General features: G+C 35.6%; 1 protein-coding gene across 9 annotated transcripts in view; it reads right to left on the bottom strand.

The window, feature by feature from the left end:
* AGFG1 (ArfGAP with FG repeats 1) overlaps positions 1 to 25,588 on the bottom strand; it is a 69,736-nt gene that overhangs the window by 38,553 nt on the left and 5,595 nt on the right. For all 9 annotated transcript variants that reach the window (XM_057744958.1, XM_057744964.1, XM_057744960.1 and 6 more), the window contains exon 2: positions 12,625 to 12,718. In XM_057744958.1, coding sequence (XP_057600941.1) covers positions 12,625 to 12,718 — 94 coding nt within the window. The remainder of the gene's footprint in view (positions 1 to 12,624; positions 12,719 to 25,588) is intronic.

Here is a 25,588-nt window from a genome sequence, read left to right on the forward strand (position 1 = left end):
TGACAGAGGAACACTAACACTACATGGATGAAATCACCAAAATCCTGACTGTGGGACACTACTAAACAAATGACTGAGCTGAGAGAGGAGAAAAGGGAGGGGGAGAGGAGTAAATAACTAAAGAGGGAACTTGTAGACTAAGAGACTTTAAAAAGGCAAGCAGAGCAGGTTCCACTTCCAATAATGTCAGAGTAGCTCAAATTAAAACCCAGCTTCCAGCAATTAACAACTATGAACTCAGCACACATTATAAAAATTATCAGAAGACACCAGAAAGCAACTACTGGTAAACAGAATCTGGAGAAGAGTCAACAACTGTAAGAAAGAAACAGAACTAGGTATTTGCTCTTTTTTTTAAGGATCATCATTTGAAAGCAGGCCTTTGCCAAGCAGAGCTGCCAAAACTCAAGCAGAAATCCACAAATCTTAAAGCTTAAAGACAGAGTTCACAAGCACAGCAACTGGAAAGTGAAGGGTACATCCAAGAAGGGAGAGATGCAAAACTTGCATAACAACTTTGCCCAAATCTCTGGCTCACCCCTGACCTAGGCATGTGCAAGGATGATTCAAAACAGTTCAATTAAGGACTAAAAGAACTGAGCAGAGATTTCAACTGGCTCTCACCAGTAGAGGCAGAGTTTGCTAAAGTAAAAAGTGAACAAAACAAACAAACAAAACCAATACTTTCTGGACAAACAAAACAGAATCCAGAGGCTCTACAACCTACCATTTGCTTATGCTCTAGATATAATCAAAAATCACTAGATATACAAAAAACAAGAAAGCATGATCCATAATCAAAAGAAAAGGCAATCAGTAGGTCCTTGTTGATTATTTTATATACTGCAGTGTGTATATGTTAATCCCAAACTCCTAATTTATCCTCCCCCACCCCCTTTCTTCTTTGGTAACCATAAGTTTGTTTTCTAAGTCTATGAGTCTCTTTCTGCTTTGTAAATAAGTTCATTTGTATCATTTTTTTAGATTCTACATATAAGTGATATCATACAATAAGTCTTTCTGACTTACTTCACGTAGTACAATAATCTCTAGGTCCCTCCATGTTGCTGCAAATGGCATTATCTCCTTCCTTTTTATGACTGTGCAGTATTCCATTGTGTATACGTACATCTATACCCATTCATCTGTTGATGGACACAGGTTGTTTCCACGTCTTGGCTACTGTGAATAGTGTTCCTACGAACACTAGGGTGCATGTATCTTTTTGAATTATAGTTTTGTCTGGATATATGTCAAAAAGTGGAATTGCTGGATCATACAGCAACTCTGTTTTTAGTTTTTCAAGGAACCTCCATACTGTTTTCCATAGTGGCTGCACCAATTTACATTTCTACCAACAGTGTAGGAGGGTTCCCTTTTCTCCACACCCTTTCCTATTTATCTGTAGAACAAAAAAAGCATGCTTAATTATTTAATTTATACGCATATGAATAAAAAATCAAAACAGTGGTTGCCTCTGGAAAGGGGAAGGACTGAATAGGAAGAGATGTTAGGCGACCTTTTGGGGATAATGGTGATGCTCTGTATCTTTACAGGACTTTGGGTTACCAAACTGGGTACATTTATCAAAACTCTTCCAAAGGTACACTTAAGACTTCTACATTCACTATACGTAAATTATACCTCAAAAAAAAATGTAAGAAATATTGAATTCTAATTAATGATATACAAAAGATTTTAGGGGTGATATGAACTAATGTTTACAAATTATTTTGAAATGCAAGAAAACTATAAGATAGATGGACAAATGGATACACACGAGATATTTGCCAGTGCAAATATAGCACAGTGTTTAATGCACCTGCATATTTTTAAGGGTTTTATGTATTTCTCATAATAAAATGTTGGGAGATGGCGGGGGGCAGAAGATAGGCAAATATGGCCATTGTGCTGTGGCTTTGAGCAGCCTCCATTGGGGACAAGATCTTGCTACGGTCATCCATGAGAGGGGGTTCTGAGAGACAACTTAGCAGATAGCCCAACCAGCGTCCTCTCAAGCGGAACAGCTGCTGCACTCACACTACCAAGAGACATTGCTCACCCTCAGTAAGACTTATGGCACCATGCTGCAGTTAGGTGGCACAAAGCAGGACAAGTTCTGGTGCCAGAAGATGACTGCTCACAGCCACCCCATCTTTGGAAAACTCCTAGCATCACAGGCCAGAATGAGATCATCCTTGGGGAAGTGGTAGAGTCCATGGTCCAGGAGAAAACTGATGAAAGATACCATCTAAATCTCCAAGAAGTTCCTGCCAGGCATGGCCTATGGCTACTCCTACCCAAAGATGATCTTGCCTGTGCATGAATTTCATGAAACAGAACCAAAAAACCTTCAATGTCATCACCAATTCCTTAAAATTCTATGGCCCCGGGGCTTGTTTCAAGTTTCTTCTTACCAGCTCAGAAAGCACCCCGCATCCGGATGGCAACCTCTGTTGCCAAGATGAATGCCAGTTGTTGTCCTAGCAAGCAACTAGCATTCCTGCATTGTAGCAAGAACCCAACATCGATTTTCAGGAGCTTGGCAGCAAGTGATGCTGGAGTAATGGAAGACACATGTGAAAGATTACAACTCAGATATGTACTGGGGGAACCTGTACTATGAGTCTGACTGAAATGCTTGGAATTCACTTCAACTGCTGTGTTTTCCCGGGACTTGAGCCAGCAGGGCAGGGCAGGCCCCCCCACCCCACCACCCCTTACAGAGTATCCAGCCTCAGAGTAACTACCTGATCTGAGGCCCCCACTGTCCTGACACAAACCTGGCTCTATCCCACAGACCAAGTGGTACAGGTCCCAGGAAGTTGTCTGGTCCCAGACAGGCCAATGCAGGCCAAACTCTGACCCATCTAGCCTCCAATCCTTTGTCAGTTTCAAAACGTGTATTAACCACTCATAACATGTGAGCCTTACTTGCATCTCTATTCAAACATATGCTTAAAGGAAAAGAAAAAAAGGAAATTTATGAAATAAAAGGAAATTTGAATGGCTATGTAATCAGATTACTATTAATTTCTATGGATGTGAAAATGGTATGGAGTTATATATTTTTTAAAGTCCTTTTTTAGAGGTAACAGCTAGTTCATGAATTTACAGAGGAAACCGTCTCAGATCTGCTTCACATAATAAAAAAAGGACAGCAGTTTGTTATATTATTGTCTACTTGTGTAGACACATGAGCATCTCCACAACAAAAAGGTTAGAAAAGAACACAAAGAATGAATAATTTATATTTTTAATTAGATTCAAGTAAGATTTTTTTAAGATTACACACTTAATGGCAAGAAGAAATAAACTAGAAAAGCTGAGAGATGAGAGGAAACTAGAACAGCTGAGGCAAATAGTTAGAAGGAAATAAATAATGTGACCTGGGATACCAATGCAATAAAAAGTTTAAATGCTCAAAGTAGTTACAAACTACTATCCAGCTCCTTCTACAATACTCTTGAGTTCTGAGTCATCATTCAAAAAGACCCACGTTACAATAGGCACAAAACAAAGGTAACATTTCCAACTTTCTTTTTGTTAATTAGTATTACTAGCTATTTCTCTGAAAGCCAACAATTAATATCAAAGAATGCACTCTGAACATTTTAAAGATTACTATGTCACTACTGATTTGATTCAGCAGAATTTTTAGAAACTCTTAACACCTTGCCTTTCTTACAAAATAGAGGCCAGTCTTTAAAATATCTTTCTTCATAAATATGCAGAAATTGAATAAATAGCCTCTTAAATAACAGTGTGCTTCAATATTTTAGCTAGATGGTTTTAAACCTCAAATACCTCACCAGGAAGCTATCCTCTCAAATAATTACATATTTTTATGTAATTTAAAAATTACATAAAAATATGTAATGTGGGGCCTTCCCTGGTGCTTCAGTGATTAAGAATTCGCCTGCCAATGCAGGGGACACTGTTCGATCCCTGGTCTGAGAAGATCCCACATGCCACAGAGCAACTTAGCCCGCGCGCCACAGCTACTGAAGCCCGCATGTCTAAAGCCCATGTTCCACAACAAGAGAAGCCACTGCAATGAGAAGCCCATGCACTGCAACGAAGAGTAGCTCCCGCTCACTGCAACTAGAGAAAGCCCGCGTGCAGCAACGAAGACCCAACACAGGCAAAAATTTTAAAATGTTTTAAAAATAAAAAATAAATGATTTTTTAAAAAATATATAATGTAAAAAGTTACATAAAAACATGTAACGTAAAAAGTTAAAAATTTTTGGAAATGTTACCATTATTACTGAATTAACTTTTCATACTGATTAATACCATCATATTGACTGTAATTCTGCAAAACTCTCCCTACACTAAACTAAATTTAGTTCAAAGCACACCATTTTCCTGCATGATATTTTTCCCCCGGAGCCTAGAAATCAATGAAAAAGTATATCTGCACTTAAAATTGACATCTCACATCCACATAATACATCAATTTTCAAAATGTTTTCACATACACTACCTTCAAATCAACCTCATGAAATAGGCAGGACAGGTACTTCCCATGGAGTACAAAGGAAAATGAAACTCAGGGAAAAGCAGTTTCCCCAAGATAACACAGCTTATCAATTAGTGGTGCCAAAACTAGACACAGATTATTCTGAGTCTAGACTAAACGGAGCCTTTAGTTACTATACTGGTTCTCTCAAAAGGTGGTCTACGACCATCAGCAACAGAATCACACGGGGCTTCTGGCTGAACATGCAGACAGACGCTCCTGTGCCTCACCCTACACCCAGGGTCAGAATCTCTGGGAGTAAAGCCCAGTAACTTTTACCAAAAATAAATAAATAAATATATGTACACAGACAGACACACACAAACACATACACACACTCATACATTCTCACTGCTCTAGGTGTAAATGAAAACGTATATAAGATTATGCCATGCAAATGTCTATAACGTTTTGAGGGTATAAGACCAATACAGACAAAACTATGAGAGCGATAAAAAAGAAGTGTAAAATCTTACAGTCAATGCTATATTAAAAAAAAAAAAAAGTTTAATGTATGAGTGGCGGTTTTAGTCCCTGTGGGCTAAGATACTCCTGAAAGACTTGATGGAAGGGTAAATACTTGATGGGTCTTGAAAAAAAAGATTCATGATAAATGAACAGCTTGAACAAAATGGCAAGAAAACTGTGATATAGACACCATATATAGAAAATAAACCAGAAACCATCGGCGTTTAAACATTTCTATTGGTAATGAAACAAGAAGAAGATTAACTAGGAAAAGAAGCAAGGTTATAAAAGAATTTATATTGAGAATTGAAAACTTTGGAATTCCATAGACCAGGAGTCTTCACTCCACCACCTGCAAATCAAATTGGGCCACTGGCCTGTTTTTGTACTGCCCCTGATCATTTGGTTTATGCATATTTAAAGGGTTACTTTTTTTTTTAAGTTTTTTTTCAAACAGAATATGCAACAGAGACTGTATGTAGGTGGCCTACAAAACCTACAATATTCATCTTCTGGCCATTTACAGAAACAGTTTTGCCAACCTCTGCACAGGCAGCAAGGTAATTGTAACTTAGAGCAATAAGTATGTAACTTAACTCTGCCACTCTATAATGACATTTAAAATATGCTGTTACTAAAATAAATGCCAAATTTTACTAATATTATTTAAGTTCAGTATATAGTTAAAATGCTCCAAGAATTTAAACACATAACCTACATATTAATGTAAATGATGCTACTGTAGTCCAAGAAAACTGAAAAATTCCCCTAATAAAACCACTCTGAGCAAGAAGTAGGAGAAAAAAGAAAATAGTGATAATCCTTCTCCTATAACTTCTACTATCTTAGATTCTGATTCAATAAACATCTGAATTATCTATATTATTCTACAAGAAATATGCTGGGAACGTTCACAGGTTGCTTAAGCTCAAAGCGTTCCAGCCTTTCTCTATTAAGATACTGTTACTATTTTACAGCTTGTAGAAACTGAGGTTCAGAGGCATCTTGTCCAACGTTCTCAATCCTCCAAGTCCAAATCTGATCCTTTCTGCGCAAGATCACTGCACTTCAAGTAATATTTTAACAAGCCCAGCCCAAATTTTATCAGTTTCTCTACAGAACTGTAGCTTGAGTTAGACGGTTTGGTTTTTAATCAAACTTAAAAGAAATGAATACAACGCTCTGAAACTACAGACAGTTCCATGCCCTGATTTAGGATTCATTCAAAAACTCATTGTCTTTACTCTGGTAATGGCCTACAGGCTTTCTGATATTGACCTTCCACTTTACAGAGTCCACTGTTCTGTACTGAGGATGACCATCGCTTATTATAGTTTATAAGACAGGATGATTTAGGTAATAACCACTAGTGTCCTGTTTAATAGCATAATAGATTGAGTATAACATGCCATAAAATGATACCTGAATATTCCAGCAAAACTATCACAGCATGTGAACTTGGAATTTTAAATTTTTTAGATACCAAAATATTTTTCTTTGAGGCAATGCTTGTTTCTGATTATAAAATAGCTCCAATCTTTCCCAAAGATGCAATTTAACTACCCCAAAGGCCTAATGAGCTGTCTCATAAAATAAAGCCTATTTAAGCCATAAGTATAACTTCTTGAAAATACAGTATCTCCATAATCCCAAGTAACTAAAAGTCTAAACTGAAGTCCTTTTTCACTCTTATACCAAAATGAAAATGAAAAAAATGATTTTTTTTTGTCTCTCTCTCTCTCCCACTAGATTGTAAGCTTTACGTGAGGGCAGGAATCATGGGCAATATCCCTAGCACCCAAGGGCAATCCCTGGCACACAGCAGGTGATTAATAAATCTCTGCTTCAAGAATGAAGAATGAATCAATCATGAATGTTAACCGGAGAAAAGCACACCTTACCTTATGGGTCTACTGTTTAAGAAGGACCTTTTTAAAGCTTTAGTTTCTGGTTTGGGGGTTGTTTTTTTAATCTAGCATAAAGATGATCAAATACTGTCAATCAGTACATGATTTTATTTTTACATGCAGACTGCATGCCTGGGGAGCATCAGCAGTAACCTTTTTACTCTTAGTCCTGAAACATAATTAGGAAGATTTATTTACCACTAGAAAAGAAAAACTGTATGGTTCAAAATAAAATTACTTCTACATTTTCCTTTTACCGAATCATCTACAGCACTGTTAGCCAGCCTTCCTTCCATTAAGTCTGATAATCAGAAGTTAACCTAATAGTGAAATTCTTTTAACTAGAGGACCATGATTGACCCACAGCATCATAAAAGAGGACATATGGAGGAAACCACTAAAGATTTTTATAAAGTAACATTATGATACAAAAAAAAGCTTTACAAGATAAATATGTGGAAACTTCTTGTGAAATATTTTACTTTCGGACAAAATGTCAAAACCATCTGAATAAATAATAAATGCAAAGTGCTTTGCTGTAAAATATTTTACTAACATCTGGTATGTATTTTCCATAACCTGATAATGTACATATCTGCTCCAAGGAACACACTGTATGAGTCTAAGAATTCTACAGTAACACTCAGGTAACTTGTAAACCATATCTGTAGATACTAATGATATGTTGTTATAAATATTAAGGGTGCCCTTTATACATACTTATAAATACTAATAACATTATATGCTTACCACAGCTACCAATGCAGACCAATTCAGATGTACTTTATTAATGACTCAAATACCATGAGTAGTGCTGCCATCAGTTTTGTGATTTGCCAAAAATAGCGAACAATTCTTAGTAAAGTTCTGAATGAAAAGTGAAATCTTTCCCAGATATACAAATGTGTTACGTCACTGCATTGATGGTCTAAATTAATGGCAAGTCCTTTGCCTATAACTTGGTAAGTCCCCTCCTACACTTGATTCTGGACTTGGCAGCATGATGTTCTCTGGTAATAAGCTGTTCACAACTATTAATGAAAGCATGTAAAACAGATTCAAGTTATACACGCATACTGTAAAAAGGTTTTTCCCCACATATAAATGTCTGGAGGAACATTCAAAGCATGTGGAATATAGGTTCTTTTCAACACCTTGTGAGTCATCCAGCAACCATGGTACTTGCTTGCTTAAGCCAGCAACACTCCCTAATTGTGACAAACTAACATGCCCCTCACAACACTACAACTCCCTTGTGTGGGTAGAAGATCCAAGACTTCTGCCAGTTAATACACTTTTTGATCTTTTAACTTCAGGCATGAACCCATTAATGCACAAGATGTATGACAGACCTTTTTAATCCAAAATTTACATGATTGAGTATGTATGGTCCTTTCCAGACAACTGAGAGATGACACAGTGCAAATATGGCAACATCATTTGAAATAAAAAATAAAGATCTGTATAATTTTCTCTATGCATGTTATACTTAAGATTTAAGTGTTTAAATAAGATAACCTGTTAATATAGCACTTGCACTTCAAGTCCATACAGTTTCTCATCAAGTTGTACCAATCATCCTGCATTTCGTATCAATCCTCACCTTCTACACATCTCTTGAAATTTTAAGAACACAGATACTGCTAATATTGTAAAGAATCAAATATAGTCTGATATTTTGGTTCTAAGATGTCCTTAGGGACACAAGAAAGTATGTTTGTCTCCCTTAACAAGTAATTAAATGGTTGGTATACTTTCCAAGCAGTAAAAACCATTGCAAATTTCTGTTTTTCTTTGTGCACTGTTTGCTCTGCCTGCAATATCTTTTCCTGCCAGCCTAAGTCCTAGTCACCCTCAAAAACCAACAAATGTTTTGGCCCCTTGGTGAGATCTTCCCAATCCTCTCCTTTTCACCAACAGATTAAGTCCCTCCCTTCCATATTACTTCTGAAACTTCTTATTCTTTACCGTTAATTATCTAACACACTGTTATAATTGTTACATATCTGTCTCCCTAACTAGACCATAAGCTCTGTCAGCTAAGCCTATGTGGCATTTCTGTAACTGTTTCCAAATACCCAGTATAGTGACATTCACGGTAAGGGCTTTAAATGGCCTATTAATTTATTTGACTCTTCTTAGGATTTAAGATTCATTAATCCATTCCAGTCATCTCTACTGTTTGTATTTTATTCCTATTATGTGATATAATGAGTTGCCTAAAATTTCCTTTCATATACTCTAAATTTGTTTTGATATTAGTCTTAAAAACTGTTCCTTCAGAAATAGTCATATGCAACAACATGGATGAACCTTGAGAATATTATGCCAAGTGAAATAAGCCAGTCACATAAGAACAAACACTATAAGAGTCCATTTAGATGAGGTGTCTAAAATAGTCAAACTCACAAAAGCAGAAAGAAGAATGGTAGTTGCTATTCAATGAGTATCAACTTCATTATGCAAGATGAGTAAGTTCTAGAGATCTGTTTACAACACTGCCTATAGTTAACAATGCTACATTTTACACTTAAAAAATTTTAAAGAGAGTAAATCTCATGTTAACTGTTCTTACCACAATTTCAGGGAAAAAAAGGTTCCTTAATCATAGTGTTTTGGGACCAGTCTCCACCTAATCTTATCTACAGACAGATTTCAATGTTTTACTTACTTCTCCAATGGATTGTTTGTTACCTTTCCAGTTCTACTACTCTGACTTTATCTACTGTCATTAGACTTTTAATCTAAGAACAGATACTATTTTTTCATTTCTGACTCCATTCTGGTATCCAAAATTTTGTATACAAGGCCAAAATTATAAGAAAGTAATTTAAAGTTTGCACTGCTAGGTAATCCCAAACTTTACACAAATAGTTCAAATTGTCTTTTAATTCAAAAATACATTTCTACACTTACTGTCATTATACACTTTCTGCCCTTTCAACTTGCTTTAGCTTTTCCTGTAATGTACCTACATCAGTCTGGAACTTGATTAGTCAAGGTAATTTTTTATCGGCAAAAATCTGAAAACTTCCAAGTGTGTGCTCACTTCTCTAAATCATGTATTTAAAAATATTTCATAATCTTAAATTTACACTTCTTTACTACTTTAGAACCAAATACACACATGCATCATAAGTAGGCAAGCAAGTTTAAGATGTTACTATCAAAGTGTTAGGGGAAAAAAAAAAAAAAGAGTACAAAATGCTTGCATACATCTTCTGAGGGTGAAAAAGAAGACTGAAACTAATAAGATCTTAAGACTTAACCTCTTTTCTGTCAAAAACATGAAAAAAAAAAACACAAAAACATGCAACCACTGCAGTACAACTAAAGTAATATTTCCTTTCTAGGAAGTGATTAAACTGTCTATTAAACAATAATGGCTATTATTAATAAATTGGGTTGATTGGCTCATCCTTGCCCCATGCTTGCTTTCCCTGTTAACTTGATAGTTGTTGTTTTGTTTTTAAATAGTAGATCACCAATTTTACTAATAGCAAAACATGGAACTAAAACAAGAAAACAAACAGAAAGGAATTCCTGGAAACGCACTAAAGCTGGGTAGAAGGAAAATGTTCCCCCGCAAATTTTTACTCTATTGGGTTCCTCATGATGCTAGGCTGCCCCCTCAGAACTATTAACTTTCTCCCTACTGAGCACCTGCTCAACATTAAACATTACACATACATCCAAAGTTAAAATCGTAAAAAGGAAGGAGGGGACCTCAAGTGAAAGCTAATCATACAGCAGCCTAACAAAAGTTTACTACAATACCACAATGTTAATTCTCTTTCTCCCTCTCTTTCGTCTTTAAAAAAAAAACTAATAGTTACTCCAGTACTGGATGTCCTCCATTGATCTACATTTCTGTTTTTGTGCCAGTACCATACTATCTTGATCACTGTGGCCTTGTAGTACAGTCTGAAGTCAGGAAACCTGATTCCAGCAACTCCGTCTTTCCTTCTCAAGATTGCTTTCACTATTTGGGGTCTTTTGTGTTTCCATACAAATCGTAAAAATTCCTGTTCTAGTTCTGTGAAAAATGCCATTGGTAATCTGATAGGGATTGCATTGAATCTGTAAATTGCTTTAGTATAGTCATTTTCACAACGCTGATTCTTCCAATCCAACAACATGGTATGTCTCTCCATCTGTTTGTATCGTCTTTAATTTCCTTCATCAGTGTCTTAAAGTTTTCTGCATACAGGTCTTTCGCCTCCTTAGGCAGGTTTACTCCTAGGCATTTTATTCTTTTTGTTGCAATGGTAAATGGGAGAGTTTCCTTAACTTCTCTTTCTGCTCTTTCGTTGTTAGTGTATAGGAATGCAAGAGATTTCTGTGCATTAATTTTGTATCCTGTTACTTTACTAAATTCATCAATTAGTGCTATCAGTTTCCTGGTAGAATCTTTAGGGTTTGTTTTCTATATGTAATATCATGTCATCTGCAAAGAGTGACAATTTTACCTCTTCTTTTCCAATTTGGATTCCTTTTATTTCATTTTCTTCTCTGATTGCTGTGGCTAAAACTTCCAAAACTATGTTGAATAACAATGGTGAGAGTGGGCACCCTTGTCTTGTTCCTGTTCTTAGAGGGAATGCTTTCAGTTTTTCACCACTTAGAACAATGTTAGCTGTTGGTTTGTCAAATATGGCTTTTACTATGTTGATGTAATTTCCTTCTATGCCCATTTTCTGGAGAGTTTTTATCATAAATGGATGCCGAATTTTGTCAAAAGCTTTTTCTGCGTCTATTGAGATGATCATATGGTTTTTATCCTTCAGTTTGTTAATATGATGTATCACACTGATTGATGTGCATATATTGAAGAATCCTTGCATTCCAGGGATAAACCCCACTTGATCATGGTGTATGATTTTTTAAACGTGCTGTTGGATTCTGTTAGCTAGTATTTTGTTGAGGATTGTTGCATCTATATTCATCAGTGATATTGGCCTGTAATGTTCTTTTTTGTGACATCTTTGCCTGGTTTTGGTATCAGGGTGATGGTGGCCTCGTAGAATGAGTTTGGGAGTGTTCCTCCTTCTGCTGTATTTTGGAAAAGTCTGAAAAGGATAGGTGTTAGCTCTTCTCAAAATGTTTGATAGAATTCGCCTGTGAAGCCATCTGGCCCTGGGCTTTTGTTTGTCGGGGGATTTTTAATCACAGTCTCAATTTCCGTACTTGTGATTGGTCTGTTCATATTTTCTGTTTCTTCCTGGTTCAGTCTTGGAGGATTGTACTTTTCTAAGAATTTATCCATTTCTTCCAGGTTATCCAATTTATTGGCATATAGTTGCTTGTAGTAGTCTCTCATGATCTCTTGTATTTCTGCTGTGTCAATTGTTACTTCTTCATTTCTAGTGCTGTTGATTTGCGTCTTCTCCCTTTTTTTCCTGATGAGTCTGGCTAATGATTTATCAATTTTGTTTATCTTCTCAAAGAACCAGCTTTGAATTTTACTGATCTTTGCTATTGTTTCCTTCTACATTCAATACTGACAAAGTTTAAATACAGGTTTCATCTCAGATTTAAGGGAAAGTATTTATGTAGCAGACATTAATTCTAAATACATTATTAAATGAGTACATTCTAAAACATCCAAATATAGAATACAAAAATAACTTTGTAGATAGTGAAAATTCACCATTCTAAACAACTTATTAAATTTCATTAAAATGACTGCCAGCAAAAAAGTTGAAAATTGTAAAAAACACTTACTTCATTTCCATGTTTTTGAAGGAATTCAATTTCTTGTTGTGTGAATGTTGTCATGGAGATGGATTTCACCCTGTGTGGTGGATTTAACCCTCGCCTAAAAGATAAAATATTTTACAGATTTACTAATACAAACTATAATGTTTTAAAAATTATGTATCAATGCAAAACACTTTTAATTAGCACATTTAAACTTGGAACAGTGTTTTCATTCCATAAACTAAAAGTATTTTAAAATTTATTTTTAAGTATTAATCCCCACAATAGATATGTCAAGGTAAATTTGGTCAGACCCACACTAAATAATATACTTAAAGATAAATTCGAGTAACCACCTAGTTAAAAAAAAAACAGTACCTATAACACATGAGCTTCTTGGAAACACAAATATTGCTTTAGTGTATGTCTGATGGGAGGAGAATACACACACACACGATGGGCTCCATGGTAAAGAAGTCAAAAAAATTATTAATTATTTGAATATTTTCATATTTCCTAAGGAAGTGATAATGATATGTCAGGTTTGGAGTTATACAAATATTCTAATCAAATAGCTACTACCTTTAAGTTTAAGGCTGATTTAGAAAACCGAAAACTAATCCAAGGAACCCTGAAGTTATTAACCGATAAGAAAAAAGTTCCATCTCTCCAATTCAAATAAGGGTTAATAATAAAGAACATTTTCAGTCACCTCAGGAGGCCATAAGTGTTCAAGAGAAAACTGCAATGACATGAAGGGATTCAAGAAATACATGAATATATAACTACTTTTAAGATCCTTTACCACCTTGAAACCTTTTCTGTATATATGGCCTTAAGAGGACTTTAAGCTTCTTGATGTTTTATCATGCACATGAAAAACTAAATAGAGGGCTTCCCTGATGGCCCAGTGGTTAAAAATCCACCTGCAAATGCAGGGGACCTGGGTTCTATCCCTGTTCCGGGAAGATTCCACATGCTGCAGAGCAACTAAGCCCGTGTGCCATAACTACCAAGCCTGCACTCTAGAGCCTGCAAGCTACAACTACTGAGCCCACACGCCACAACTACTGAAGCCCGCACACCTAGAGCCCATGCTCCACAAGAGAAGCGACCTCAAGAGAAGCATACTACAACAAAGAGTAGCCCCCACTCATGCACAACTAGAGAAAGCCCGTGCACAGCAACGAAGACCCAACGTAGCCAAAAATAAATAACAAAATAAATCCTTAAAAAAAAAAAAAAAAAGACTAAATAGAAATCCATTCAGAGAGACTAAGAACTACTTACATTCTGTCCAACTATCACAAAGTGGCTTACTCCAGCCACAAGACTAAGGGTTAAACAACCTATGCAAAGTAACAAGTAATCTATGCAGTTTCATCAAATCAGTTTGGAGTCATATCCTCTGGTAAAGACCTCACTCGAAATCTAGGTTCTAGAGTAGATTATTAATACTTTTATAGCATTTGCCACAGTCATCTTGCAATCATCCATGCTAGCTAAATGAGCACTAACAATGATGTAAAATAATAAACCAAAAGTCTTTCAAAAAATATTCTGGACACATTTTTGAAAAATTAAATATGATATGTAATATTCTAGAAATACAAAATATTTTAAGTCAACACAATAATTCAGAATTAACAGAAGCTCCTCAGTTTTTATATGTTGCTGCTTCTTTCTCTCCCTTCTGTCAGAAATAGATGACACACCTTTCAGCTCATGCTTTGAATCAATTCAAGCTGCACTTCATCTGTTTCACATTTCGAAGTAGAGAAACGTTAAGGTGGGTTTTGTTGTTTTGCTTTAAGTTTTAAACTAATAAATTATTTTCCTTCCATCTCTTGGTAAGTCATAAAATACAGAAATGAATATTGCACAGTAGGAGAAACTGAACTCAGCAATTTCATCCTAGTAAAACTTCCACACTTAACTATGAAGGAACAACTACCGTATGAATTACTTTCAAGTACCTTTACAACTAGCAATCACAAATTAAGGCTTTAAAGATGTCATCTAAAATTCCAAAATGAAAATTTAGTAAAGTCATTATTATTCCTTTAAAGCAGGACATTTTGTTTTCTAATCAGCCACATATGAGAATAAGACTAACCATTTTCACAGCTTACTCATTTATCGTATTTAAGTCCTACCTTTTTCCAAAAAAATTTAAAAAGGAATTAACTTATTATTGTTCTCTCAAATTCTTCCACCCCCTCCCTCACATTTAGCAACGTTGTCTCTCCTTATTCCCTAATACCGCCTCCTTGTTCCAGCCAACCTCTGTCCTTCCACCTCCCTTACAGCACCCTTTTAATAAAAAAGCAAAGGAATAGCTTTCTAATAAGGAAATGTCAAACACTGCTACAAGGGTGTATGTTTTGGATAAGAAAGCTTGGAGCAATGAATTATATCCCTATACTTCTAAAATCATCAAATGAGGGAATCCCCCCTGGACTCTTAAAAGTTATATTATACAGACATAATCTCATGAAAGCACTACACTGTATAGCTTATTCCCTCATACATCTCAGGGCCCTACCCACACTACAGGGTCCATTTTTGCATAAAGAGGGTATTCATATTACTTAAATAAGTGAACAAAACTTTGCACTTATGAAACAAACAAGACCGTAATATACTCATAACCAAAATATGAAAGGATATTTTCCCACTTAACAAGAACACTTTACTACAGAGTTTCTTTAAATGAGCTCTCTCAGTGCACTCAGAATAGGATTCAATTTATAAAACTGGTAGACACAATTTTGCAAGGCCAGATTACTTACATAAATTGAGTAACTCCAAGGAAATTTTATATTTATTCATACTGCTTTCTCTAATTACTTTTATATTATTCCATTAATTCTGATAGATTAACTGTATTTTCAGTGCAAAAATTTCCCCTTTCTTTAGCCTCCAAAAGCTTTGTACATGGATATTACGTGCTTGTAAAATAGTTTGGTAAAATAATCGAAGGCCGACTCTATCAACTTCTTAAGAAGAATGCAGACTGATCAGTCTTCAGTGAAAAACGCAGCCTCATACACTGACGATGGCAGCAGAAATTTACCAACCTGTGAAGAACCTTACTCATGCTTTTTGACCCAGTAATAGTCTTTTAGGAATCTATTCTAAAGGAGGAATCTGAAACTTAAATAGGTACAAGATGTTCATCAAACATCACTCATTAAGAAAAAAAAAACCTAAACACTTCATTATCAAAGGGGAAGTGGTTAAGTCACAATAAAACTGTGTAACTATGCATACTTATGCTTGTTTTTTTAAGGCGAAAATTATATAGAGTATTCTCAAAACAATATTAAAAGTATCTGCAAAGAAAACAAACTAAAAAACTAAATTCCCCCAAATGTTAACAGTCTTTGCTTATAGATTATGGAATTGAATAATTTTTTTCTATTTATAACTTTCTATTCTCTCCAGGTTTTCCACAATGAATTTGTATTATTCTGTAATAGAAAAAAAATAGGGACTTTCCTGGTGGTGCAGTGGTTAAGAACCCACCCGCCAATGCAGGGGACACGGGTTTGAGCCCTGGTCCAGGAAGATCCCACATGCCGCTAAGCAACTAAGCCCCTGAGCTACAACTCCTGAGCCTGCACTCTACAGCCCCTGAGCCAGCAACTACTAAGCCCGCACGCTGCAACTACTGAAGCCCGCGGGCCTAGAGCCCGTGCTCCGCAACAAGAGAAGCCACCACAATGAGAAGCCCGTGCGCTGCAACAAGTAGCCCCTGCTCTCCACAACTAGAGAAAGCCCATGCACAGCAACGAAGACCCAACACAGTCAAAAATAAATAATTAAATTAATAAAGTTATTTTTAAAACGAAGAAAAAATAGAAGGAAATAATAATTCAATTAACTAGTAATGGTCAAAAATTTGGACTTTTAGTCCTGGCTTTATGGATGTCTGTGTTGAAGAATTATAGAAAGAAAATGAAAGAGAGAACGGTTTTCCTTTTTAAGGCTTTCTTTCAGTTTTTCAAAGAAAAAACAGAAAACTTTCCTCCCAAATATAACTACCAGCATCAACAATTTATATTTACCTTATTTCTCTAAGTCAGGCACTATTAACATTTTGGGCCAGAGAATTCTTTATCATGAGGGAGCTGTCCTGTGCATTGTAGGATGTAGGGCAGCATCCTTGGCCTCTACCCAGTAAATGCCAGCAGCATTCCCAAACCAGTAGGAATAATGAAAAATGTTTCAAGATACTGCCAAATGTCTCCTGAGGGTGGGGGGTGGGGTGGGATGGCAGAGTCCTTTTACTTGAGAACCACTGCTCTAAATATACCAAATGAGTTAATTACCAAGTGAAGAAAGAAGCAGAATTCCTCTGGATCACTACTGAGATATAAATTCTACCTAGGTTCAATCTTCTACAAAACATTCTACACATTCACCTCATATACAACAAGAAACTTATATTTTCCCATAAATTTACTATTTCCAGAATAACAGAAAATAGAAATCCTTAGAAAAGATTAAGGAATGTGTCCACAAAAAATAACCACATGATGTCAAGCACACTTATACAAATTGGTAGGCAAAATATAATTTAATAAGACAGAGGGAAATTAATATTTATAAAGTAACCTAGACTGGCACTTTGCATATCTAACTTCATTAATTTCTACTTACAATAGTATGGCAGACTAGATATTCTGAAAAGGTGTCTCTACTAAAATGATACTCCACAAATTACTTTAAAAAAAAAAAAAAACCCTAATTGTTAACATTTCTAGAAAGTAAGGGGAATCTCAAAGAATTCCCCCTTCCCAAAAGAAAAAAAGAAAGAATGAGCTGAAATCAGAAGAGTGACCCATGTTATACAAAAAAATTCAGTGTTGCTCAGAAGGCAAATACCAACAACAGCTAAGACAAGATGAGCAGTAAACCTGAGGTATCCCTGTCAAATCCAAGACCCTGAATGGAGAATTAAGCAGCTTCAGGGCAGTAGCATCCCTAGATTCAAGCAGAAGAATATGCAAATCCTCTCAACAGAAATGCCCTTCTAATGTATAAATTATGCTATCAGGATTTGGAAATATTAATTTCAATAAAAGATGAGATTACAATAAAAATCATCACACAACAAATCACTGAGCTTGATTCAGTACAAACAAAAGATTTATGCCACCTCATCCCAAGACTTTAGCTACTGGATTTAAGAATACAAGATATAAAGTAAACATAGCATACAGGAAATGTTAAACAAAGATGGAATAAAAATAAACAGGAAATATGTAATTATCAGAATAGCAGGTAAATTTAAAGGTCAGAACTATTAGAAATAAAAAATTATAAATGTTGACATTAAAAATTCAACAAGCGCATATTAGACATACCAAAAGAGATTTGGTGAATTAGAAAACAGAAACAATAACCCAGAAGGCAGCACAGACCCATAAGGAGACAGAAAAGACAAGGGTTTTTAGAAAAGGAAAAAGGTCAGGGGAGGCATTAAAAGGTGTAATCAATATTCTTGCTTTTGAGAGAGAGAACTGAAAGAATGAAAGAGAGGCAATATTTGAAGAGCTAACAGCTGAGATTTTTAAGAGCCAATGAAAGTCATGCATCTACAAATACAAGAAGTACAGCTTATCAAAATCAAGACAAAATTCATTTGGGTGAAACTTCAAAGATAAAGAGAACATCTTAAAAACAATCAGAAAGAAAAGACAAATGACACAAACCTTACTGAAAAACTCCTCAATGGAAACCAGAAAATAGTGGAATATTATCTTTAAATAGTTAAAAAAAAAATTATGAACCCAGCAAAAATATCTTTGAAGTGTAAGATCAAAATGGCATTTTCAGATAAACAAAAACCAGAATTTACCCCCAGGAGATCTTCACTAAAGAAACATACAGTTGGCCCTCTGTGTTCCTGAATTCTACATCCAGGAATTCAACCAACTGCAGATCAAAAATATTGGGGGAATTTGCCATGTGCCCAGCAACTATTTACACAGTATTCACACTGTATTTACAACTATTTATATACCATTTACATTGCATGACAACCATTTACATATCATTTAAATTTTACTAGGTATTATAAGTAACTAGATATGATTGAAAGCATACAGGAGGATGTGTGTAGGCTGATACCAAGGGATGACTGTATACACTTCTAAAAGAAAAATAACCCCAAGAAAGTCACGAGATGCAAAGGGGTGAGCAAAAAAAACTGGGAAACTCATTGACAAATCTAAACAAATAAGATCTGCTTTCAAAACATCCTATTTATGGTGGAAGGGGGGGGCAAATTTTTTTTTAACAGACAATAAACTGCATATATTTAGAGTGTATAATATGGTATTTTTTTTCTTATTAGTAATGTATATATGGTAATCTCCCAATTCATCCCCCCCCAACCCTCCCCACTTTCCCCACTTGGTGTCCATATATTTGCTCTCTACATCTGTGTCTCCATTTCTGTCTTGCAAACCAGTTGATTTGTAACATTTCTCTATATTCCACATATATGTGTTCATATACGATATTTGTTTTTCTCTGACTCACTTCACTCTGTATGACAGTCTCTAGGTCCATCCATGTCTCTACAAATGTCCCAGTTTCTTTCCTTTTTACAGCTGAGTAATATTCCATTGTATATATGTACCACATCTTCTTTATCCATTCATCTGCTGGTGGACATTTAGGTTGCTTCCATGTCCTGGCTATTGTAAATAGTGCTGCAATGAACATTGGAGTGCATGTGTCTTTTTGAATTCTGGTGTTCTCCGGGTATATGCCCAGTAGTGGGATTGCTGCGTCATATGGTAACTCTATTTTTAGTTTTGCAAGGAACCTCCATACCGTTCTCCATAGTGGCTGTATCAATTTATATTTCCACCAACAGTGCAAAAGTGCTCCCTTTTGAGAGGGGGCAAATTTAACATTTTGCCAAAACTAGCACTTAAATGAGGGTACTCTGTATTTTTTAAGACTCTGTATTATTAGGGGAAGGTTAAAATACTGATTAATTCTAGAATGCTAGGATGGAGAATAAAATTTCACTGATGACCACAAAATAACATAGAATTTATAGCTTCCAAACCAGTATAAAGGGAAAATCAAATCAAAACAAACAAAAACACTGTCATTTTTAAAATACAATTAAACATACACTTACCATATGACCTAACAACTCTATTCCCAGGTATTTACCCAGGTGGAAGAAAACTTGTGCTCATCAAAAAATCTGTATAAAATATCTGCACAGAACAACTGGACTGTTTCATATACATCAAAAATTGGAAACAACCCAAATGTCCCTCAAGTGAGGAATGGGTAAACTTCCAAGCAATGAAATACTACTCAGCAATAAGGAGAAATGGACTATTGAATATGTAACTAACCTGAATTAATTTTAAAAATATTATGCTGATTTAAGAAGGCAATCTAAAAAGGTTATATACTGTAAGATTCCATTTAAATGACATTCTCAGAAAGAAAAACTACACTTGTTGGAGAACAGATCAGTAGAGGCCAGGGATTAAGGAAAGACAAGGGTTAAGAAGAGTCTTGAGGGGTAACTGAACAGGTCCATTTCTTTCCATGTTCTGATTGAGGTGGTAGTTACATGGATCTATACAGATGTTAAGACTCCTAGAACTTCACAACAAAAAAGCTGGTTTTAATGTATGTCAACTTAATATTCCATGTTACTATTTATAACCACAATTTTTACACAAACTAGGTTTTTTTCATTGGAAGACCACCTTCTTCATCTACCAAATTTGATCATTTAAATGAATGAAATCCTCAATTAATCAAAACTGGATTATTCATTTAGTTATTTTCAAGATATATTCCTGGAAGCTGATGCCACTTCCCCTTTCTTGCTAAGCCAAGTTTAGCTATCATGTGAATCCAGTGTTTACAAAACACTTTCCTATAATGACATTAGTCATAACTATTGGATGAGTGTTAGGCAAGTAAACCACATCATTTTTAGAGTGCCAATATTGAAGTACCACCCATTCCATATCCTAAAATACACATTTTAAGTCTCCAGTTTGGTGCAAAAAAAAAAAGACTCATTTAATAACAGCAGTATTGATATTTTGAAAGCATGTTTGCCACTTAATTGGTTTCAAGAAATTCCAAAGTCATCTACTGGTGGAGCTCAATATGTTTCTGCAGTATGATTAAGTCATACTCGGATCCCGAGGAGTTTTAGTTTTAACGACCACTGCTCAAGTATGACTGCAACCAGATAGTGTGACTCATTCCATATGTCCACCAGTATGCCACTCTTAACCACGCCTCAAACAATCTTGCAAATAGCCATTTGTTCAACTCAAATGACAATGTGTGCTGGACGAATAAGTAATAAAGCTTATTTAGCTAGTTTTATTAATTGTTTTTCTCCTGCTGGGGGAAAAGCTGGTTAAAATATTTGATTAGGCTATGGAAATTTAGGGTGGTTGTTAATGTTGGCATAAAGTAATAAAGCTAATTTGACATTTAGATCTATCCCAATCTTATTTAGTAAAAATATTACATATAAATGTTTCATATTATAAAAATTATACATTTAAAATCTACAACAAATGGAAGATACCTTTAACAGGTTATCAAAAATCTACAGACTTTTGATACCAAGATATGAAGTATTAGATAGCCCAGAATATTAGTTTATCCAGAACCCAACTTTAAAACACTGAAAACACACACCCTCATACACACACACACACAACTCCCCCCCACCACCGCCACACACACACACCCATGGTGCAAACCATAACTGTTATTTTGGGTTTTTATTTTTGAAAGCCAGAAACACTACACTGTAAGGTCCTTGTAACGTTTAGGGCAAGCATCTAAAAAATAACACTCATGTAACAATTTAAACCTAATTAAGGTCTTCCTGTTAAAAGTGGACAAAAGTCAAGAATGTCTTTACTCCCTAAACTCCACTGAAATGATAGCAAAGGAATAAAAACCCACAAAGAGAGGAACAGAGAACAAAAAAGGAACCCAAAAGCATAACAAAATCTAGAAAATTACCAGTAGTAACTGACTGTGCAGAGTAAGAAAGCCAAAACAGAAGCTCCTGTTGAGGTGGGAGAAGCCAACTAAAAGATGATTCCCACCACAGAATCCCTGAAAGATTCATGAACAGAATCAAGCCACAAGTTGGGGGATTTACGTAGGGTCAAAAATAGATTCCCAGTTTCCCTACTTCTACAAGACTACCCCTACCAAGCACTAGGTAGAAGTCTGAAGTAAAATTTAATCTGGAGAGACTATACAAAATAGACTCTGGACTCAGGCACAGCTGAGGATTGCTATTGGCTACTAGGACAAAAACTGAAGGCTTATCTGACACTCTACAAACTGAATGATAATAGATTCTTTGCCCCCAGTCCCCTCCCTCAACTTGGCACCTAGAAGAATGACGGTCAGGCTTTTTTATTTCCCAATAAGACTGGAGGAAAAAAAAAATCTCTAAACTAAAAAAACACATGAGTTTCCAAACCAACAAGTCCAAAATAAAGCCTAAGACAGTGAACAATAAAAAGATCATATATACTCCCAAAGAGGGAGTGGAAAATGAGGCACAAAGATCAAGTAATAAAAACAGCATCAAACTTCTCAACAGCAATACTGAAGGTTTAAAGACACTTAGGCAATGCCTTAAAAATTCCAAAGGTAAAGTATTTTCACCTTTGTGAGTGTAGACAAAGTATTAATTTTAACATGAGAATTAATACTTTGAGAGTATTAATACATGAGAAGAAGACATTTTCAGCCATGTAGCTCTCAAAAATGATCTCCCATTAACCTTGAATCAGGAAGCTAATGGAATCAGCATCAAGAAGTGCTGGATAAAGAGGTTTCAACACAAGTTAGACATGAAGGGAATTTCCAGAATGAAGGTAGAAGAAAGTCCCAAGATGACAGGGGCACAGCAGGCCTAGAGAGCAGTATTTCCAGACCTGAGAATGACAGAAGAACCCAGGGAAAAAAAAGAAAAAGTACCTGACACATCTGATCATATTGAAAACAGTTTTATAATTCAGCCAGAGATAATTTATCTGGGGATATATTAATGATATGCACATGGAAAACAAAGCAAATGAAGAAACCTAGACAAGTATAAACTTCAGGAGGAAAAGGTTGTACAAGACAGAAAATGTACTAGTAATATACTATATGACTCAGTGGAGAACAATATGTGCATAATGCAATAGGGTAAATACTAAACAGTGATTTAACCAGAAACTGTGATATTATATTGGAGGAGTAGATGCAGAGTATAGGTGGAGAGTGAGAGGAGTGTTTAAGAGGGCCAAAACCTTATCTTTCCTCTTGTGGAGAAGTCAATAGATAAAAAGCCAAAATTGAAAAATCAAAAACACAGCCATAAGCATGTTAGTTAGAAATGCTAAGGTAAGTAAAGAAGCAGGGAACAGACTGCCTACGGTAATCAGAAACAGAGGAAAGGAAGAGGGGAGTGCTGTTGCTCATTGTAAACCTTTGGCCTTTTTTAAACTATGTACATGTATTCTTCAGATAAAATTAAAACTGAATTAAAAAGTAAACATAAAAAAGAATGGAAAATAAATGGTTCTTTCCCTTCAAAATCAAATTTAACTGACATACACATAGGCTGTTTTCTTTAACTGATGAAAAAAACATTCCTAGGAAACATGAAGAATTTTTTAAACTTTAAATTCCTCGTATTTCAAAAATATCAAATCTCTTTACTAGACACTAGAAATGTTTTTATAGAAGTACCTACTGAACACAACTGTTCCAAGTTAGAGCCACCAAGATTCACTGAGTAAGAGATAAAGGTTTGAAGAGAAAAATGAGGAAGTTTTCACATCTTTCCACATTATTAGTTCTGCTAATTTTCATACTTCCCCCATCAAAGATCTTGCAAAATTTAACCAAAAAATGGGGGAAAATCAAGAATTTTTAGAATCTGACACTACAAGGAAAACTCCTCTTCCTGTTCTAAACATGTATGTTTCTCTGTAACTTTCATACCTGGTTTTGCATCTCCCCCTACAAAATAAACCTACTTCCTCTTCCACCGAGGCCTTAAATTACCCAAAGATAGTGACCACATGTACAGCTCCCCACCCCCACTCCCTAGTTTTTTCCTCTTTAAGCTAGTAACACTTTTGGTCCCTGCAAATATTCCTCTCATACAGAATTTCAAATCTCCTTATCGCCCTAATTAATTTCCTTACACCATGCTCCAGCTTGTTAATTCACCTCTTAAAATAAGCAACTAGAATAAAAGCAAAGTGTAATTATGACTTCCCTCCCTCTAGAAAACAGTCATGGTACCAATCAAATGGAGACCATGTCTTACTCAGGAGTCTTTGGGAAAATATGTTCTAACTTAAAAACAAACAAAAACTCATTCCCCATACATAGAATAATTTAAATAAGATTCCCATCCCTCCTATAAGTAAATACATTTCATTCTAATCATGTCCAATCAGGTGTCTTTAGGGCAACAGCTCTCACGTGTGAGGCTGTAAAGTATGTCGCAAGTACCCAAAGTTATGAATTATTTACTTTTTTTATATACATTAGAGGAACACAAGGTGTATATATTCCTAGACAACATTGATTTGACCATGTGGATTGGGAAATGCATTACGGAGTGGAGGAAAAAACAGGAAGGGTAATGGCACCTAGTTCTGAATATCTCCACAGAAGCTTCTCAAGAATGTAAGCACTATGCATTTGCACAGAAAAGACTGAAAATTATCAGTCTAGGGATTTGCTTATTTTCCAAAAAGTGTACTGAAATTTAGATACAGAGGTTTCTAAAGAGGCAGTAATTTTTATTTTTTTTATTTTTTAAAGATTTTTTTTTTAATTAATTTATTTATTGGCTGTGTTGGGTCTTCGTTGCTGCACATGGGCTTTCTCTAGTTGCGGCGAGCAGGGGCTACTCTTTGCTGGGTGCGCAGGCTTATTGCTGCGGCCTCTCTTGTTGCAGAGCACGGGCTCTAGGCATGTGGGCTTCAGTAGCTGTGGCACATGGGCTCAATAGTTGTGGCTCACAGGCTCTAAAGCGCAGGTTCAATAGTTGTGGCACACGGGCTTGGTTGCTCCGCGGCATGTGGTATCTTCCTGGGGCAGGGCTTGAACCCATGTCCCCTACATTGGCAGGCGGATTCCCAAGCACTGCCCCACCTAAGAAGCCCAAGAGGCAGTAATTTTTAAGTTGAGGGCCAGAGGTCAGCAAGTTCCTTAAAAGAACGTTTTAATTCTTTTTATTTGTAATCCAACTCACCAATAATATTTTAAAATTTAACACAAATTTAACCTATTATAGGTAAATTGTGCAACCACTACTTTGAAACTGACTAAAGGTCAAAGTGTTTACAATCACATTGATCCAAATTCACAGACAAATAGAAGAACAGAGACAAACTTGATATAAAAATGCCTTGGTAGCAAGTTAAAGTCAAATAATGTCACCACCCCTTGGATGCTGAAAAGTCTTCCCAGGACAGAAGGTGCTCGCAGCACTACAGAAAAGTCTCTAAATCCATTTGCTGGATGAATCCACGTTTGTCCTTCTTGCTGAAAAATATACAGCGAATACCTATTGCACAATCAACATTCATGCTATAAGGCCCTCTCTCTTGCTCCTTCCAACTGCGTTTTATGCTTATGAAGAGTTGTTTGATATTATACTAAACTATCTTTGGTTGGTAAAGTATTTGGTAAATATCTAGTTCAATTAAACATTATTTAAAACAATGACACAAGTGAGAACTATTTCCATGAAAACTAAATGAAGTATTTTAAAAGACTTCACCAAACTGAGTCACTATGAAAAGCTATTATTTAACTGTGGACAAGAAATGTAAAAGATCTAAACTGAAAAGCAACCTAGAACAATTCAGCATTCAAACTGCTTTAAAAGTAACTTTAAAATTCTAAAAATCTTATATAACACAAAGTGAGTGTAAGT

Source organism: Hippopotamus amphibius, chromosome 8, assembly GCF_030028045.1.
Source record: "Hippopotamus amphibius kiboko isolate mHipAmp2 chromosome 8, mHipAmp2.hap2, whole genome shotgun sequence".
Classification (NCBI taxonomy): domain Eukaryota; kingdom Metazoa; phylum Chordata; class Mammalia; order Artiodactyla; family Hippopotamidae; genus Hippopotamus; species Hippopotamus amphibius.